The sequence below is a fragment of the Oryx dammah genome, unplaced genomic scaffold (assembly GCF_014754425.2).
Source record: "Oryx dammah isolate SB20612 unplaced genomic scaffold, SCBI_Odam_1.1 HiC_scaffold_13, whole genome shotgun sequence".
In the NCBI taxonomy this organism is placed as follows: Eukaryota; Metazoa; Chordata; class Mammalia; order Artiodactyla; family Bovidae; genus Oryx; species Oryx dammah.
The window spans coordinates 673060-692790 of NW_024070197.1; the positions used below are offsets into that span (position 1 = coordinate 673060).

The 19731-nt window shown below is 46.0% G+C and overlaps 1 protein-coding gene and 1 non-coding gene across 2 annotated transcripts; one reads left to right on the forward strand and one right to left on the reverse strand.

Annotated features, from left to right (window-relative positions):
- Positions 1 to 1724: 1724 nt before the first annotated feature.
- LOC120871840 (60S ribosomal protein L19-like) lies at positions 1725 to 2412 on the reverse strand. Its single transcript, XM_040251827.1, has one exon. It carries the CDS (start codon positions 2405 to 2407, stop codon positions 1817 to 1819), a length of 591 nt encoding a protein of 196 aa, XP_040107761.1. The 5' UTR covers positions 2408 to 2412; the 3' UTR covers positions 1725 to 1816.
- A 17093-nt stretch (positions 2413 to 19505) lies between these two features.
- On the forward strand, positions 19506 to 19607 carry LOC120873391. Its single transcript, XR_005723463.1, has one exon. It is a non-coding gene; the product is annotated as a U6 spliceosomal RNA (small nuclear RNA).
- Positions 19608 to 19731: the final 124 nt, after the last annotated feature.

Genomic DNA, 19731 nt, shown 5'->3' on the forward strand with positions numbered 1-19731 from the left:
AGGAGCTACCCCACGTCCGAGGTCAGGGGCAGAAGCCAGGAGGACCCCATGCCTGAAGGGTGGCGGCGAAGAGGAGTTACCCCACATCCGAGGTCAAGGGCAGCGGCCTAGAGTGCCAGGCTGTGATGGCGCAGGAATGGCCAATAGGAGCCACCCCGCGTCTGAGGTCAGGGGCGACGGCTGAGAGGAGCCACCCCGCATCCGAGGTCAGGGGTGGTGGCTGAGAGGAGACACCTCATGTCTGAGATCAGGGGCGGCACCTGAGGCCAGGGGCAGCAGCTGGAGGAGCAACCCCATGCCTGAGGGCAGGGGCGGTGGTTGGCAGGAGCAACCCCACATCCAAGGAGTGGTGGCTGCATGGGTGTAGGAGGGCCTAGAGGAGCCATCCCACGTTGAAGGTCAGGACGGGCGGAGGTGAGGAGATACCCCTCATCCAAGGTAAGGAGCAGCGGCTGCACTTTGCTGGAGCAGCCGTGAAGAGATACCCCATGCCCAAGGTAAGAGAAACCCAAGTAAGATGGTAGGTGTTGCAAGAGGGCATCAGAGGGCAGACACACTGAAACCATCTTCACAGAAAACTAGTCAATCGAATCACACTAGGACCACAGCCTTGTCTAACTCAATGAAACTAAGCCATGCCGGCAGGGCAACCCAGGGAGGGCAGGTCATGGTGGAGAGGTCTGACAGAATGTGGCCCACTGGAGAAGGGGATGGCAAACCACTTCAGTATTCTTGCCTTGAGAACCCCATGAACAGTATGAAAAGGCAAAATGATAGGATATTGAAAGAGGAACTCCCCAGGTCAGTAGGTGCCCAATATGCTACTGGAGATCAGTGGAGAAATAACTCTAGAAAGAATGAAGGAATGGAGCCAAAGCAAAAACAATACCCAGCTGTGGATGTGACTGGTGATAGAAGCAAGGTCCGATGCTGTAAAGAGCAATATTGCATAGGAACCTGGAATGTCAGGTCCATGAATCAAGGCAAATTGGAAGTGGTCAAACAACTTATGCATTACACAATATTTACCTCATGTTTTTTAATAATCTCTGTCTGCCCTCCGCGGCCTTCCAGGCAAACATTGACTTAGTTTAAAATAAAATATTCTGTATTTTCTATAACTTCTTCTGAGTGGAATTATATAAAGTGGTTAGTCTTTTTTCCCCTTCGGGTTCTCCTCACACAGTGTGTTTATTCTGAGACTCATCAATGGTTCTGATGTGGGTAGTTCATTTTTTATGTTGTTGAGGAGTATGATGTTCTTTGCATATACCACTATTTGTTTATTTTTTCATTTGTTTTTTGGATATATGAATAGTTTCTGTGTTTTGGCTCTATCAAACAAAATTCCTATGGACATCTCAGTACAATTCTTCAATATGGATATATTTCATTTCTCTTGTCTAATACCTTAGAGTGTGATGCTTGAGTTACAGGAAAATAAATATATAACTTTTCAAGAAACATCAAACTGTGAAGTAAAACTTGTTTCCTTTTGTATTTCTGTCAGCAGTGAGAGACTGGTTCTTCCATATCTTTGCCAACAGTTGGGTATGGCTGGACTTTTTAAGTTTTGGCCCTTTTAATAAATGTGTATAACAATATCTCACTGTAGTTTTAGTCCCACTTCCCTGATGTTTCATGATATTAAGCATTTTTCTTTGGCTCATTTGCCACCTTTATGTCTATTAAAATGTTCATATACTCTGCCTGTTTTTTTTTTATTTTTTTTAGGCAGATAAAGGCTTGTCTTTTATTGAATGAGTGATCTATGCAATTGCCGAGGCCACTATGTACAGAGAAGAGGGGGAGAACTTTATTTCTTGGTCTCTTCCTCCTTGGACAGAGTCTTGATGATTTCCTTCTTCTTGGCCTGGAGCCGCTCTTCACGGCGCTTGCGGGCTTCCTTGGTCTTAGACCTGCGGGCCTCAGCCTGGTCCGCCAGAAGCTTCTTGCGAGCCTTGTCTGCCTTCAGCTTGTGGATATGTTCCATGAGAATCCGCTTGTTTTTGAACATGTTACCCTTCACCTTCAGGTACAGGCTGTGGTACATGTGGCAGTCAATCTTCTTAGATTCACGGTATCGTCTGAGCAGCCAGTGCAGAATTCTCATCCTCCTCATCCACATCACCTTCTCAGGCATTCGAGCATTGGCAGTACCCTTTCGCTTACCTATACCCATATGCCTGCCCTTCCGGCGAGCCAAGGTATTTTTCCGGCATCGAGCCCGGGAATGGACAGTCACAGGCTTCCAGATGATCAGCCCATCTTTGATCAGCTTCCGGATCTGCTGGTGGGAGTTGGCATTGGCGATTTCATTGGTCTCATTGGGGTCCAACCAGACCTTCTTCTTGCCACAGCGAAGGACACTGGAGGCAAGCCTCTTCTGAAGCCTGAGCATACTCATGGCCGCCCGCCTGTTTTTAAACAATGAGTTTTGGCTATTTTTGTTTCCATTAGCCCGTAAGAAGATAGTGAAACAATAAAGCCTTATTTTGGAACTTTGTTCATTTCTTCTTTACTAAGGAGTAATTGTTTTTACTATTTTGGAATACTGGAATATATCTCCCCCAACTTTTTTTTGGTACAATTACCTCATATAACTTACAGTTAATTTAAACTTTTGTCTGAGTTTTTAATATATTCTCCATTACTTTAAGTCAAAATATTCAATAATAAAATAAATAAAGGGAAGTTCCCTGGTGATCCAGTGGTTAGGACTCTGGGCTTTCACTATTGTGGCCCAGGTTCAGTCCCTGGTCAGGGAATTGAGATTCTGCAAGCTGCCCAGAAAAAAAAGAAAGAAAGAAACAGAACAGAAACCAAACCAAAACAAAAAATAATCCCAAAACAGTAAGTCAAGCCATGATTTGTAGTGTTGCCAGTTTCTCTGGTGTCCCTATGAAAAGAAGCATGGGGGCAGTTATGGACTGAAGTGTATGCCCCAAAATTCATTTGTTGAAGTCTTAACATCCAGTACCTCAGAATGTCTTTGTACGTGGAAGTAGTCTTTTGAAAAGCTTAAATACAACCACTAGCGTGGATCCTAATCCAATGTGACTGGTGTCCTTAAAAAAGAAAGAAGGTAGGAATATGAGGAAGGTAGGACAGACACACAGAGGGAAGACCGTGTGAAGACAGAGAGAAGATGGCCGTCTACAAGCCAAGGAGCGCCAATTCAGAGGAATCGATGCTGTTAACTCCTTGATCTCAGACTTCTAGCCTCCATATCTGTGAGAAAATTCCTGTTTAAGCTTCCCAGTTTCAGGCACTTTGTTATGGCAACTTTTGCAAACTATTAGAGGGGCCATCAGCATCCAGGAAGGAGAGGAGAGCCCCTCCTTGCCCGAATAAAGGTAACCTGTTTCCGTTGAGGTTGTCTTCCTTTCTTCATTGCCTCGTCTTGAACTATACCCTACAGCCTGGGCTGCGGGCACTCGGGGATTTAGTCTGGTGTGGCGAGGGCGGTGACTGCTCGGAGGATGAACGTTTCGTTTACCTGTGGTGGGTCCCTCAGCGTCGCCGCCACCGCGGGAGCGGAGCGGAGTCTGTAAGGCGCGGAGATCTGGGGTCGCCCCGAGGTACGCTGCCTGGTGGCTCAGCTGGTAAAGAATCCGGCCTGCGATGCGGGAGACGTGGGTTCCATCCTTGGGTTGGGAAGATCCCCTGGAGAAGGGAACGGCTGCCCACTCCAGTATTCTGGCCTGGAGAATTCCACGGACTGTAGAGTCCAGGGGGTCGCAAAGAGTCGGATACGACTGAACAACTTTCACTTTCACGAGGTGTCCGCAGCCAAATCTTGGACCGGCCTCTGTGGAAGCCTCCAGCTCCTTCTTTTTTAGGATCCCTGGCTCTGAAACTCTAAGCTGGCAACCTGACCTGCGTGAATGCGTGCTTAGTCGCTTCAGTCGTGTCTGACTCTCTGCGACCCTATGGACCATGGCCTGCCAGGCTCCTCAGTCCATGGCATTCTCCAGGAAAGAATAATGAAGTGGGTTATCATTTCCTTCTCCAAATCTGACCTGAGACAAGCCAAAACGACCGCCACAAGGAGGACGCCGGAAGTCCCGCCCCCACGCCGGGCGCACGCAGGGAACTACTTCAGTCCTGGGCGTTAATTGGCTCAACCCCGCCGCCTTTGGGCTCGTTGCCCTCTGGTTACTGTAGTTTCCACATCTGGGGAAACTAGAGTTAGAGAAACCTGCCTGGCAGCCACCCAAGCGAGGAAAAGTTCTCCGAAGCACGGAGAAATATGGCCATTAGTTTGTAATAACTTCAAATGAAGTTCACCCTATAAAAATATTGTTAGGAGACTTCCCTGGCGGTTCAGTGGTTAAGACTCCATGCTTTCGCTGCAGGGGTCATAGGTTTTGTAGAAGCTGTGTGTCTGCAGAAACTCCCAGACTTCCCCAGTGCCCAGTTGTTAAGAATCCGCCCGCAAATGCGGGGACGCGGATTCGATCCCTGGTCCTGGAAGATCCCACATGCAGCGGAGCAACTAAGCTTGGGCTCCAGAACTTCTGAGCCCGCACTGTAGAACCCGCTCATGTAGCTAGAGAAAACAGTCGCAGCAAGGAAAACCTAGCACAGACAAAAATAATAAATAAAATAAATACACGCAGAAACTCCCCAAATGTGCTAATCTGGACTCACAGCAGTCTCCACCTCAGCCGAATGCACAGGAGGTGATCAGCGGGAGCCCACCTTTGTATTGCTGAACTCTACCTATAATCACTGGGATTGGAGATGGTGGAGGCCCTGCACTCTTTCTGTTTATGATTTCCATATCTGTATGGTGCCAAGTGGAGAAGGCAATGGCACCCCACTCCAGTCCTCTTGCCTGGAAAATCCCACGGACGGAGGGGCCTGGAAGGCTGCAGTCCATGGGGTTGCGAAGAGTCGGACACGACTGAGCTACTTCACTTTCACTTTTCACTTTCCTGCATTGGAGAAGGAAATGGCAACCCACTCCAGTGTTCTTGCCTAGAGAATCCCAGGGACGGGGGAGCCTGGTGGGCTGCCGTCTATGGGGTCGCACAGAGTCGGACACAACTGAGATGACTTAGCAGCAGTAGCAGCATGGTGCCAAGTGGAGTCGGACAGGCAACCGGTTGGTCAAGGAGACGTGTTGACTGCGCATTTAACCTGCAAAACTTAACCGTATTGCCTAAGTAGAGGAGGGAGAGAAAAAGTCTTTTTTTGGGGGAAAAAAAAAATTTATCTTACTTACTGATTCCAATAAACTACTCAAAGGTCAGGTATTAAAATCAGACTAGTCACAATACGAAGCATTTCGGAAGACGTGGACATCCAAGATCTTTTATAATGCTAATGATGTGGTAATGGATAAAAAGCAATTTTAAAATGTTTGCCTCCAGGAATCCGAGAAATACTTGTGTTTTCCCTTTACTCTTACTCTGCTACCATTCTCAACACTATTTTTTTCTTATTGAAGTATAGTTGATTTACCATATTATACTAGTTTCAGGTGTGATTCAATACAATGGTGATCCAATATTTTTATAGATTAGATTTCATTTAAAGTTATCACAAAATAGTGGCTATATTGTCCTGTGCTGTACAATATATCCTGGCTGCTTATTTATTTTTCACGTAGTAGTTTGTCTCTATGCATCTTTCCCCCTGTCTCATTCCTCCCTCTTCCCCCCTCCCCACTGATAAGCACTAGTTTGCTCTCTATAAGTCTGTTTCTTTTTTGCCATATACATTCTCTTAATTCAGTTTTAGATTCCACACATGATTGATAGCAGAGTATTTTTCACTGACTTATTTCACTAAGCATAACACTTTCTAGGTCCATCCATATTGTTGTAAATGGCAGAAATTCATTATTTTTTATGGCTTAATAATATTTCATATATATATACATGGGCTTCCCAAATGGCTCCACAGGTAAAGAATGAACCTGCAATTCAGGAGACATGGATTTGATCCTTGGGTCAGGAAGATCCCCTGGAGTAGGAAATGGCAACCCACTCCAGTATTTTTGCCTGGAAAATCCCATGGACAGTGAAGCCTGCTGGGCTATGGTCCATGGGGTTGCAAAACATCTGATAAGACTGAGTGACATACCCCATGTCTTCTTTATCCGTCCATGTGTTGATGGCACTTATGAGACCTCCATGTCTTGATTATCATAAACAGTGTTGCTATGGAAAGTGGTGTGCCTATATCATTTTTTTTTTCACTTACTCTTCTTTTTGGCTGTGCTGGGTCTTTGCTGCTTCTTGCAGGCTTTCTCTCATTGCAGAGAATGGGGTCTACCCTCCAGTTGAGGTGCCCAGGCTTCCCACTGTGGTGGCTTCCTTGTTGCAGAGCACAGACTCTAGAGTGCTGGCTCAGCAATTGCCGCGCACCGACTTAATTGCCCTGAGGCTTGTGGGATCTTCCCAAATCAGGAGTTGAACCAGGGTCTTTTGCATTGCAACGCAGATTCTTAACCACTAAAAAACCAGGGAAATTGAATGTGTTTTTTTCAAGTAACCACACTCAACACTTCTGACACCAGAAGTGTGATTTTTTTTTCTCACACCAACCAGTTCTCTGTGACACCACCTGGGTGTCTTTCTGACACTAACTGCACCTAGTGCAAATCCTGCAGGTCAAGAACTCAGTCCCACAAACCTGGCTCACACTTCAGAGGACAGTTGCAAAGAGTGGGTCCCCCATTACCCACGAGTTCTGTCCGATTTGGTTGCAAATCAGTTTCCTCTGATCACTCTCCTTGAATTTGATTATTTGCTAGAACAGTTCCCAAAAGTCAGGGAAATGCTTATTTAACCAGTTTACTATATTGTAAGCGAAAGTGAAAGTAAAGTTGCTCAGTCGTGTCCGACTCTTTGCGACCGCATGGACTGTAGCCCACCAGGTTCTGTCCAGGATTTCCCAGGCAAGAATACTGGAGTGGGTTGCCATTTCCTTCTCCAGGGGATTTTCCCAACCCAGGGATCGAACCCAGGTCTCTGGCATTGTGCAAGGGAAAGGCCAAAGGATATAGATGAACTTTCAGATGAAGAGGTACAGAGAGATTGGGAAGGGTCTTTGAGCGCAGGAGCTTCTATCCCTGTAGAGTTGGGACCTGCCACCCTCCTGGCAAGAACACATGGGTGTGTTCTTTAGCTGGGAAGAACTCCAAGTCCTGAACTTCAAAAGGCACGATTCATGATTAACTTAATCTCCAGTCCCTCTCCACTTCCAGAAGGATGGCGGAGTGGAGCTAAACATTTCAGGTTTCTAATCATGGTTTGCTCTATCCATGATGAGCCCCCATCCTGAAGCCATCCAGGAACCCACCAAGCATCACCTCACTAAGAGATGAAAAGACACTCCTTTCATCCTAGAAATTTCAAAGCATTAATTGCTTCTGTATCAGGAGCCGGAGTCCAAGACTAAAGAGTAGAACAGAACATGCCCCTTGTGTTTTTATCTCTTAGGAAAATACAAGAGGTCTCAGAGCTCTGTTCTGGGGAACTGGGCAGACTCCTCTACATGTATTTTTGCTATGTTTCACAACCCACCTCCCAGAGGTCTTTCCAAAGAAAAGCCTTCTTTAATACAAAGATTTTCAAGAATATTCACAGTAGCAAAACACCTGGAAACAGCCCAAGCAAGAAGATGGATAGGACTTCCCTGGTGGTCCAGCAGATAAGAACCTGCCCGGCAATGCAGGGAACACAGGTTCTATATCTGGTCCAAGAAGAGTTCACATGCCAAGGGAAGACTAAACCTGTCTGCCACAACTGCTGAGCCTGTGCTCCGCAACAAGAGAAGCCAACACAATGAGAAGCCTTGGAACCACAAGGAAAATGCTCCCGCTTAATGAACTAGAGAAAGCCCATGTGCAGAAACGAAAACCCAGCACAACCAAAAAATAAATAATTTTTAAAAATAGTTATCCTAAAAAAAAAACAGAAGTTATTCTAAAGCTTGCCTTCAGAGATTTTTTTTTTTAAAGGAGGGCTTCTCTACATTTATCTGGAGCATCTACACATTATCTGGACTCAGGTAGCTCTCCCTTCTATGGAAGCATACCCAGCAGAACGCCCCATTCCAGAATCAGGCATTTCTACGTGGCACTTTCCAGTTTCTCAGTGAAACTCAACCCTAATTTCCTACTGGATACCAGTTCACAAATGTATTCCAAGTAACTGGTATATATGCCTTTGCCTTGGCTGTACACAGAATCCACTTTTTCCAAAGTGAACTTTCAAACTGATTCTGTGCGTAAGCTCCCTCTACACCCATAAGCTCCATCTACTGGAAGAAATGAATGGAACACATTGGACTTTCTGGCACTTGTTAATAAAATTGCATCCTGCAACTTTCAGTACCAGTTTTATTTAGGTCGTTTACCTATCAAATTTTAAGCCACTGAATTTAAGAAATGATTATATATGTTTTAAATATAAAGGGTTCCTTTCTTTGGTTAGGCTTCTCTTCTGAGTTTCCCTCTCTGCTCACCTTTTTCAGGTGCCTGCGGCTGCACTAGAGGGGAAAGGGGTGAGCGGAGGACAGGAGAGCAGGCAGGGGAAGCCTGACAGGACCACTGCGAGCTGCTGTTTGTGTCCTGGGCTTGGAACTCACTGTCCTCTCACACAAGGCACCTGTCTAAGGTTTAAAGAATAAACACCAATATAACACATCCGTTCATTTGTGAGACATTTATTGGTTATTTGAAATGTTCCAGACACTTTTCTAGGCAACCAACGTACTTAAGTGAACACAATGGAGAAATTCCCTGCCCTCCATAAACTTGCATTTTAGGAGAGTGAAACAATAAATGGAAAATACAATTAGAAAATTCTATTTAACATTTTTAAAATTTATTTCTTTTTTTTTCTATTTTTTTATTTGTACTTTTCTTGGGCTGTATTGTGCAGCATTTGGGATCTTAGTTCCCTGACCAGGGGTGGAATCCATGCCCTCTAGTGGAAGCACAGAGTCTAAACCAATGGACTGTCAGGAAAGCCAACACTTTTTTTCTTTTTGCTTTTAATTATTTTTATAAAGTATATTCTAAATGGAGAAATACTGTGGAAATCTACATATCCACATACCTATTTATATCCATTACACTGGGGCTGCAGCCAAGGAAGCTTAATTTAGGGTGGAGCACTTTTGAGGGTCGTTTTCTGGTGAAACCTAAGGTGGCGGTGGTAGGTGGAGGACTGGCGGAAGCGTCTCTGGCAGAGGGAACACTCATAGGGCTTCTCTCCCGTGTGGGTTCGCTCATGAGCCCGAAGGTTGGTTCTGTGGGTGAAGGCCATTGCACACGTGCTGCACACAAAGGGCTTCTCTCCCGTGTGAATCCTCTGATGCGCATGGAGGTCTGATGCCTGGAAGAAGCCTTTGCCGCACTCGGCACAAATATATGTTCTCTCGTTGTTGTGTCTTTTCTGGTGAACTCTGAACCGAGAGGAATGCCTGAAGGTCTTGGGACACCTCTCACATCTGTATGCTTCTGGGGCTCTGTGGGATCTTTCCTGGTGTTCCCCACGTGCAGAAGTCCCCTCAGAGCTCCGGTGGGTAGAAACAGGCTCAGGGGTGACCTGGTCTGGTTCCACTCCCATGAGGACATCTTGAGAGGAGGGTCCTTTCAGAGATCCGTCCTGGGGCCTGGAGGGGCCTGGACCTGCTCCTCTTCTGGAGCTTCGTGGATTCTCCAGAGAAACACCTCCTTCTTCCAGCCTCCGATGGTTCTCTTCTTGGACAATGATTAGGGAAGGTATTTGATTGCTTGGACTAGTAATACTGTCTCTTTTCACAGAAATGTTGCCATCATTTTCTTTATCTTCATTTCCTGTAGGGGGCAAAAAAGTGACTCAGTGAAGTTATACCCAAGAAAGAGCCCACATGGGCCACCCCTCTGGGACCTGGGCTCTGCCCACTCACTTTGTCCTGTTTGCAGGGATGTATCTTGAGGAGTCCAGGAGGGTGTCCCCGCATTCTCTCTTGTTGGGGTTCCTGTTGATAACTGTTCTGTGAAGTGAATGATGACTTGTCTTAAGGGCATATTCTCACAAAAGAGGGCTTCCTGCCCCTGCATGTGAACACGGACCTGTGAATGAAGCCTGGTTACTGTCTGTAATAACTCTTCTTTCTCTACCTCCAAGCAACTCCAACAGACTTCTTATTTCTAACGCTCCCATGCCCCTCACCCTGTGCTCAGAACCCCTACTTACTAAGCCGGGTATCTTCATGCCACCATCTCTCAGGTCCTCCAGGAGTTTCTCCAGGCTTCTGCCACTTGCATTCCATTTCTCCTGTAAAGTGGCCCTGTCACTGCAGTTCCCATCGATTATAAATTGTTCCAGGACCAGACGAGAAATTATTTCATCCTTGCTGTGTTTTTCTGGCTGCAGCCATGAGCAAAATAAGTGATAGAGTCTTTGCAGTTCCTGTCCTGCACTTAAGTCATTGCTGTCTCGAAGTAAGTTGAGCTGAGTGCTGGGGAACTCAGGGATGCCCTCTTGCTCCTGGATGGCAGATCCTTGGGTGGGTGAATTTTCTGACCCAGGACCCCTCCTGGATGGTTCACCTTCAAAGGAGATTCTGAGGTCTGAAGCCATTCTTAACAAGACTTCTCAGAGACCTGCAACTTGAGGGATTCAGTCTCCACTGATTTGTTTCTCAGGCAATCTCTTTCAACAACCATTAGATGTTTAAGGACTGCAAAGCTAGAGGCAGAAGAAATATGTAGTTAAATACAACACTGTCATAGTTGAAAAGAAACAAAATCCAGGTTCAACTGAGTTTATGGACCAATTCTACTAGATATTTAGTGAATAAACGAATGGAGAAAATGGCAACATTATTAGTAATCCCAGAAATTTAAAATAACACAACAAGCTACAAAATCACTACTTCCCAGAAGCACTAGAATAAAATAGTTAGCTGTGGCACGGATTGGAGGACCTGGAACTCTCAATCACTGCTGGTGAGAACTCATATTGGAAATGCTTTGATTCAGTTCAGCTCAGTTCAGTCGCTCAGTCATGTCCGACTCTTTGCGACCCCATGAATTGCAGTACACCAGGCCTCCCTGTCCATCACCAACTCCTGGAGTTCACTCAGACTCACGTCCATCGCGTCAGTGATGCCATCCAGCCATCTCATCCTCTGTCGTCCCCTTCTCCTCCTGCCCCCAATCCCTCCCAGCATCAGAGTCTTCTCCAGTGAGTCAGCTCTTCGCATAAGGTGGCCAAAGTACTGGAGCTTCAGCTTTAGCATCAGTCCCTCCAAAGAAATCCCAGGGCTGATCTCCTTCAGAATGGACTGGTTGGATCTCCTTGTGGTCCAAGGGACTCTCAAGAGTCTTCTCCAACACCACAGTTTAAAGGCATCAATTCTTCGGCGCTCAGTTTTCTTCACAGTCCAACTCTCACATCCATACATGACCACTGGAAAAACCATAGCCTTGACTAGATGGACCTTTGTTGGCAAAGTAATGTCTCTGCTTTTGAATATGCTATCTAGGTTGGTCATAACTTTTCTTTCCAGGAGTAATCATCTTTTAATTTGATGGCTGCAATCACCATCTGCAGTGATTTTGGAGCCCTCAAAAAAATAAAGTCTGACACCGTTTCCACTGTTTCCCCATCTATTTCCCATGAAGTGATGGGACCAGATGCCATGAGCTTCGTTTTCTGAATGTTGAGCTCCAAGCCAACTTTTCCACTCTCCTCTTTCACTTTCCTCAAGAGGCTTTTGGGTTCCTCTTCACTTTCTGCCATAAGGGTGGTGTCATCTGCATATCTGAGGTTATTGATATTTCCCCCGGCAATCTTGATTCCAGCTTGTGTTTCTTCCAGTCCAGCGTTTCCCATGATGTACTCTGCATAGAAGTTAAATAAGCAGGGTGACAATACACAGCCTTGACGTACTCCTTTTCCTATTTGGAACCAGTCTGTTGTTCCATGTCCAGTTCTAATTATTGCTTCCTGACCTGCATACAGCTTTCTCAAGAGGCAGGTCAGGTGGTTTGGTATTCCCATCTCTTTCAGAATTTTCCACAGTTTATTGTGATCCACACAGTCAAAGGCTTTGGCATAGTCAGTAAAGCAGAAATAGATGTTTTTCTGGAACTCTCTTGCTTTTTCCACGATCCAGCGGATGTTGGCAATTTGATCTCTGGTTCCTCTGCCTTTTCGAAAACCAGCTTGAACATCTGGAAGTTCATGGTTCATGTATTGCTGAAACCTGGCTTGGAGAATTTTGAGCATTACTTTACTAGCGTGTGAGATGAGTGCAATTGTTGGGTAGTTTGAGCATTCTTTGGCATTGCCTTTCTTTGGGATTGGAATGAAAACTGACCTTTTCCAGTCCTGTGGCTACTGCTGAGTTTTCCAAACGTGCTGGCATATTGAGTGCAGCACTTTCACAGCATCATCTTTCAGGATTTGAAACAGCTCAACTGGAGTTCCATCACCTCCACTAGCTTTGTTCATAGTGATGCTTTCTAAGGCCCACTTGACTTCACATTTCAGGATGTCTGGCTCAGGATGAGTGATCACACCATCATGACTATCTGGGTCGTGAAGATCTTTTTTGTACAGTTCTTCTGTGTATTCTTGCCACCTCTTCTTAATATCTTCTGCTTCTGTTAGGTCCAGACCATTTCTGTCCTTTATCGAGCCCGTCTTTGCATGAAATGTTCCCTTGGTATCTCTACTTTTCTTGAAGTGATCTCTAGTCCATGCTGTAAATAATCTAAGTGTCCAGCATTAAATGGGACAGATTACAGTTAATTGATGTTGAGGCATGTTTGAGAGACTGCATTCAGGCACTAAACTATACATTTTGTTTCTTCTCATTCATGCTCATTGAAAAGTATTTAAGTATTATCAATATTATTTAGGATGTTGAGTACATTTTTGAAAACACTGGTAGATCCTGGAATAGGTACTTATGGAGGACTCCATCCCAGTTTGCCTGGGACTAAAGAGAGAGTTCCTGGGACGCTGAACTTCCAGTTTTAGTGAGTGACAGTCTACCTCTTGATCTCAGAGGGAGTTATACAGTAATGTTTCTCTATCAAAATCCACCAAGCCATATACTTTCACTTTTTCTTTTTTCTTTATGTGCGTTACAGTTCAATAAAAACATTCAACTTAACTTAAAATAATAAGGGGGGGTGGACTTCCCTGGTAGTACAGTGGATAAGAACCCCCTGTCAATGCAAGGGACACGGGTTCGATCCATGGTCCAGGAAGATTCTACATGCCATGGAGCAATGAAGCCTGAGTACCATGACTACTGAGCCTGTGTGTTGCAACTACTGAAGGCTGTGAGCTTAGAGCCTGTGTTCCGCAACAGAATAACCCACTGCAATGAGAAGCCCGTGCACCGCAACTAGAGAAAGCCCACGCAGAGCAACAAAAACCCAGTGCAACCAAAAAATAAAAATAATTAAATAAATGGTTTTTAAAAAGATTTAAACAGTAAATGGGGGAACTTCCTTGGTACTCCAGTGACTAAGGCTCAACACTCTCAATGCACGGTGTCTGGGCTCCATCTCTGGTTAGGGAACAAGATCCTCCTGAATACCACAACTAAGACCCAGTGTAGCCAAAAAAGAAAGCAAAACAATTATTTTAAAATAACAAAAGTGAAGTGAAGTCGCTCAGTCATGTCCGAGTCTTTGCGACCCCATGGACTGTAGCCTACCAGGCTCCTCTGTCCATGGGATTTTCCAGGCAAGAGTACTGGCTGGAGTGGATTGCCATTTCCTTCTCCAGGGGATCTCCCCAACCCAGGGCTCAAACCCAGGTCTCCCGCATTGTAGACAGATGCTTTACCATCTGAGCCACCAGGGAAGCCCTAAAATAATAAATGGAGTCTTAAATAATAATGGGAATTGACTGAACTGAATGAAGACAGTGATGTAGTATCAATACAAAGATACTCCTTCAGTCATTATAAGAAAACAAACTATCAGCAAACAAAGGACAATCAAGTGAGTGAAATAGGCAGGCTGGAATCCATACACGCCATCATCTTCTGTTGCAAACTCCTACAGCAGACACAAGAGTGCAGACCCAGCCCGCTACACCCTGTATCAGCTTGAAGATACATTCCTTAGAAAAATTTCGCTTTACTTTCACCTCTGTCCCTCTTCCATCAACAATTATCCTTCCTTATGAAAAACATTTGTCTTTGCTTCACTGATATTATCTGTCTCTAATGTCTGTCCTTTTCCATTGGAGTGTAGGATTCAGAGGTGAAGCTTGCATTGCTCAATACTGATTTGTAACTGTAAAGCATATGATCTGGGCAACCACAGGCTTCCCTGGTGGCTCAGAGGTAAAGCTGGAGACTCAAATTTGATCCCAGGGTCAAGAAGATCCTCTGGAGGAGGGCATGGCAACCCACTCCAGTATTCTTGCCTGGGAAATTCCATGGAGAGAGGAGCCTGGGGAGCTATAGTCCATGGGGTCGCAAAGAGTCAGACATGACTGAGTGACTAAAGAACTCTAGGCACACCCCTAGGGATGTCAAACAAAAGATTAAATCCTCTTACTATATTATTGTTCTGATTTTATTTTCTTTTATTTTTCTATACAATTAACACTTCAAAGCTTATTCGTTTATTATTATTATTTTTTTTTTGGCTCAGCCATGGGTCTTGGAATCGAACCAATGCCTTCAGCAGTAAAAGTGCAGAATCTTAACCACTGGACTACCAGGGAAGTCTCTGGATTTGAGTTTGTTTGTTTGTTTAAAGTGAATTCATGCCACAAGATCAGAAAGTGGGGGTGTTTGTTGGGATTGATAGGTAGGTTTCCAAATACCTGTTAACTGATATCATGCTTTGTGCCAATCTCACCTGGTGATCTGATCAGATTAGCCACCCTGATCTCATCAATGAATGAGGCAAAGATGATTCTAGGAAAAACCCTATAGGAGAACACTGAACACATCTTTGCCCTCCCCCTAATCAGGGCTTCTGGTTCAGGGATAAAGGATCAGCCTGCCAATGCAGGAGACAGAAGAGATTTGGGTTCTATCCTGGGGTTGGGAAGATCTCCTGGAGAAGAAAATGGTAACCCACTCCAGTATTCTTGCTTGGAGAATTCCATGGACAGAGAAACCTGGCGAGCTACAGACCACCAGGTCTCAAAAGAGTTGGACAGGACTCAGTGTGTCTAAACAACAATGATCCACTTATCACACCTATTCAGTAAGCCTTTTAAAAATGCAATCTGCTCAGGTCAGACTCCACTGCTCCACTTAAAATCCCCTCTATGGCTCCCTCTTGCTCTCAGTGAAAAGCACCAAGTGCTTCCTGGTTCCACCAGGCTTTGCCTCCGCTTGTCCTCACCCCTCCCTACCACCTTAGGTGTAGAGGCTGGTTCTCTATATCCACATGCATGGGTTTCTTTTTCTTTTCTTTTTTCTGGTTAATACCCCTGGAACTCCGTATGAGTTCTCTCTCTCTTTTTTTTTTTGGCCATGTGGCATGTGGGATCTTAGTTCCCCAACCAGGGATGAAATCCACACTCCATGCACTGGAAGCTTCGAGTCTTTACCACTGGATGGCCAGAGAAGTCTCATGTGTTCTCTTTGTGGGCTTCTCCAGGCATACATAGACCACATGGTCACATTTGCAGACACGCACTCAATTTCACACAAGCAAGGCTGCAGAGCAGCATTATGGCTAAGACTTGGAATTTGAAATTGTCATATTTAGACAATTGTTGGAATACAAAATTGTCGTATTTTCATCACAAGAAAAAGAAATGTGATGCTGTATGTTGATGGTGGTAACTAGACTTACTGTGGTGACTATTTCCCAACGCATGCAAATATCACGTCGTATGTAGTAGGTCTGAAACTAATACAATATATACGGCAATTACATCTCAAGAGAAAACAAACACGACAACCCTTCCCCCACACCATATTACCAGTGTTTTTAATCTGGAGCCTGGCATTTCCAAGCTGTGTGACCCCAGACATGATACCATCAGGCTTCCATCCTTGTCACGGGGGCTCTGATCTCTAAGGACACCCAGCTCAGAATTTGCCACAAGAGCCCAAATAGTGAGTACATAGGAAGCACGTGGAGTAGTCACTGGCACGTGGCAAGCACAGAGTAAAGGTCTGCTAGGTAACGGACACACACCCTTTCACTTTCAGCCCCGCCCTCACCTCCATTAGCCGTGAACCTCCACTTCCCTCCGGACCTCCAGGGGGCTTCCCTGGGGGTTCAGCAGTAGAGAATTTGCCTGCCAATACAAGGGACTTGGGTGTGATCTGAGTCACAGAGACCCCCTGGAGAAGGAAATGGCAACCCCCTCCAGTATTCTTGCCTGGAGAACCCCATGGACAGAGGAACCTGGCGGGCTACAGTCATGGGGTCGCAAAGAGTCAGACATGATTTAGTGACGGAAAAAAATTAAAAACCATGCCAGACATAGATTTTCCTCGGAGAAGGTGGCCTCCGTCGGGCCAGATTTTGCACAGCCTGATCAGTTGTTCCGACAGACTATCCCTCATGCCGGCGAGGCATCCATGTCTTTGTATCTAGGAATTTTCTCCCCAGAGCTATGCGTACAAACACAGGAGCGAGCTCATGCGTGCGCGCGTGCACGCACACACGCGCACACACACACGCACACGCACACACACGAGATGGCAAAATTTCCTTTTGTTCAGGAAACTCACCTCCCCCAGAAGACTGAACTCCACGCTGGGTGACCCTGAGCTGAAGGCCGAGGACTCTTCCCTGTGTGACTCCCCTTCTCAACTGAGTTCATCTGATGGGCCCTCCCCAGGCTCCTCCCTTTTATAGGATCAAGGGACAGTAATGCATTTAAAGGCCTGATTGGATAGTGTGCCTGTTGATGGGATCTTCATTGGAAGCTTCATTAGCAGCAGCTCTCAGCTTTCCAGTACAGTATTACATACCAGCCCTTGGCCTGGGGCAGTAGGCCACAGTCAAACACACATTTCTGCAGTGAAATGCAACACTTGCCCTGAAGTGGGGATAGAAAGTATAATCTCAGGTGTGTTCTGGTCAAGTTCTGTCATCATTATTGTTTAGTCTCCAAGTCGTGTCTGACTCTTCTGTGACCCCATGGACTGTGCCCCACCAGGCTCCTCTGCTTTGGGATTTCTCTGGCAAGAATACTGGAGTGGGTTGCCATTTCCTTCTCCAGGGGACCGTCCCAACCCAGGAATCGAACCCTGGTCTCCTGCATTGGCACGCGATTCTTTACCAGTGAGCCACCTGGGAAGTCCCACAGTTTTGTCACAAATGAGTCTTTTACAAAATTAATACTTTCCAATTTTCCAAAATTTGTGGATTCCAAGTGAAGCAGGGAATAAGGCTAATATTCCCTCCTTTTGGGAATTCCCTGGGGGTCCAGTATTTAGGACTTGGCACTTTCACTGGTGAGGGCCACGAGAACTAAGATACAGCAAGCGGTGAGGCTGGGCCAAAACAAAAATGGAGACAAAGAAAAAGTCTCTCCTCCTGTGCTGGTGAGTCAGAGGGTACCCCTAGGATCCCAAAGGAAGTCCAACAAAAGAATCACAGGACTGGAAACAAAGATCATTTAGTGAGAAAGGAAAGAGCAGTGCTTATTTTAGGTAAAGAAAGTGCACGATGGACTCGTGGGGAGTGAGGAGGGGGACGGGTTTAAATAGGGCCTGGTGCCTGGTCTGAAAATCCGGTGGGGGTGTGTTGTGTACTCATTTGGGGGAAGGCCGGAGGAAGGGATTTCAGGAAAATCCAGCACCTTTTACTGACTAGTGGAGTGAGTGACCCCCTGGAAGATGAGAGGAGAATTGGGGAAGCAGACGGAGAGCTTTCTGAGAGAAGGGATTTTGGGAGTAGTCCTAATATTATCTGCTTTCAAATTATATCCATAATCCGTTACTCCTCCAGCCCTCCCTCGGATTAATGAGGTCAGCTCCTGACTGACTTCTCCCAGCAGTCTTTTTATTGTCAGGGAAGGGTGGGGTGCTGTTACACAGCTTGCGGGATGTTAGTTCCCCAACAGGGACTGAACCCAGGGTCATAGCAGGGAAAGCTGGACTCCAGACCTCTGGACCTCCAGAGAAGCCCCCACAAGCCTTTCTATTCCTGAAGGAGTCATCAGAGGGACACTTAAAAAAAAATTTTTTTTTAATTTATCTGTTTTTCCACACCATGTTACATGCAGGATCTTAGTTACCCAACCAGGGATCAATCCCAACCCCCTGCTCAGAATCTTAACCTCTGGATGGCCAGGGATTAAGTCGGGAACTGTTGTTATGTCTGGACATGTCCCTTGTCTGTGGAAGCTTCCAGTGGCTCAGACTGCCTCTTGTAAAGAACTTCTCCACTTCCCTTAGCCTTGCAGTTTCATGCAATTCCATAAAAATGAATGATCAGCAATGTGAAATTAACAGAAAAACAAAGCCATACAAAATGTAAGCTCGTTTATGTGATCAGATTCAATGGACCTAAATACCTGTCCGCTCACCCTTAGCATTCACATGCCATTTCTGGGCTTGCCTCGCCCCAGGCAGGGGAGAGTGGAGCTACCACAGTGTAGAAACTGGCGTGCTGAGCGTGGCCCAGAGGCCCTGCTGCCCCAGCTCTGGGGTCCTAGGCATCTCATCTCCTCCTCTTGCCCCTTTGCTTCCTCTGAGCCACCCTCGTTGACACTGCTGTTCCCAGAACCCCGAGGCTTCACCCTCATTTTAGGCTTTTATTCCCCTTCCCCCTGTCTCTGGGGGAAGAACCCTGGAGTTCTCTTCAAATTCTCTCCAGGTCTTTTTTCAAAGATCTGCTTCTCAGTAAGAACTGACCTGGACCCGTTTTCGACAACTCAGCGCCTCTCAGCTTTCTCGCCCCAGCACTGATCTCCATCAAACACTGTATTCTCCTTACTTGTCTTGTTTATTGCCGGTCAGTCCCCATTGATAGAAATTGTTTTTCTGTTTTGTTTGGCTCCGTTATCTCCAGTGATTTACACAGAGCTGGCATTTGGCAAGTCTCATTAATGATGTCAGTTTGAAATGAATATTCCAGGTGTGAGAGAGTGTGGCCTGACCTACGGTGGCCGCTGCAGGAAAGGCAGAATCAGACTTATGGACTTGGTGTATGGACTGGGGACCTCAAGACAGTTCCAGGTGCGGAAGAGATGGTCATCTTGGGAGGGCTGCTGATCACACCCCAAAACTGCAGCGAGAAACACAGATGACAGCAACTAGCAGAATCCTGTTCGGAACTGAGGTCACCTCAGACTTGTCTGGATAAGTCTTAAGCTGTGGGGAGGAGGAGTTAAAGCAGAGCAGTTTCTGGGGAGCATGCCAGTGCAAGGGACACGGGTTCCATCCCTGATCAGGGAGCTAGCTTTCCACATGCCCTGGGGCAGCTAAGTCCGCGCGCTGCCACTACTGAAGCCTGGGAGCTCAAGACCTACGCGCCACAACTGAGACCTGACGCAGCCAAGTGATTTTAAGACATTTAAAAAGAAAGAAAGGGGCTTCATGCACGTTTCAGCAGTACATACAATAAAACTGCAACAACACAGAGATTAGCATGGCCCCTACACAAGGGTAACATGCAGATTTGGGGAGCACTCCATATGTTGTGCCCTTCCCCACTGTCCTGAAACCCTTTACTAATTCACACAAACACACACACACACACGCACACAGACACAGACACACACACAGACACACGCACACACACAGACACACACACACATACACACA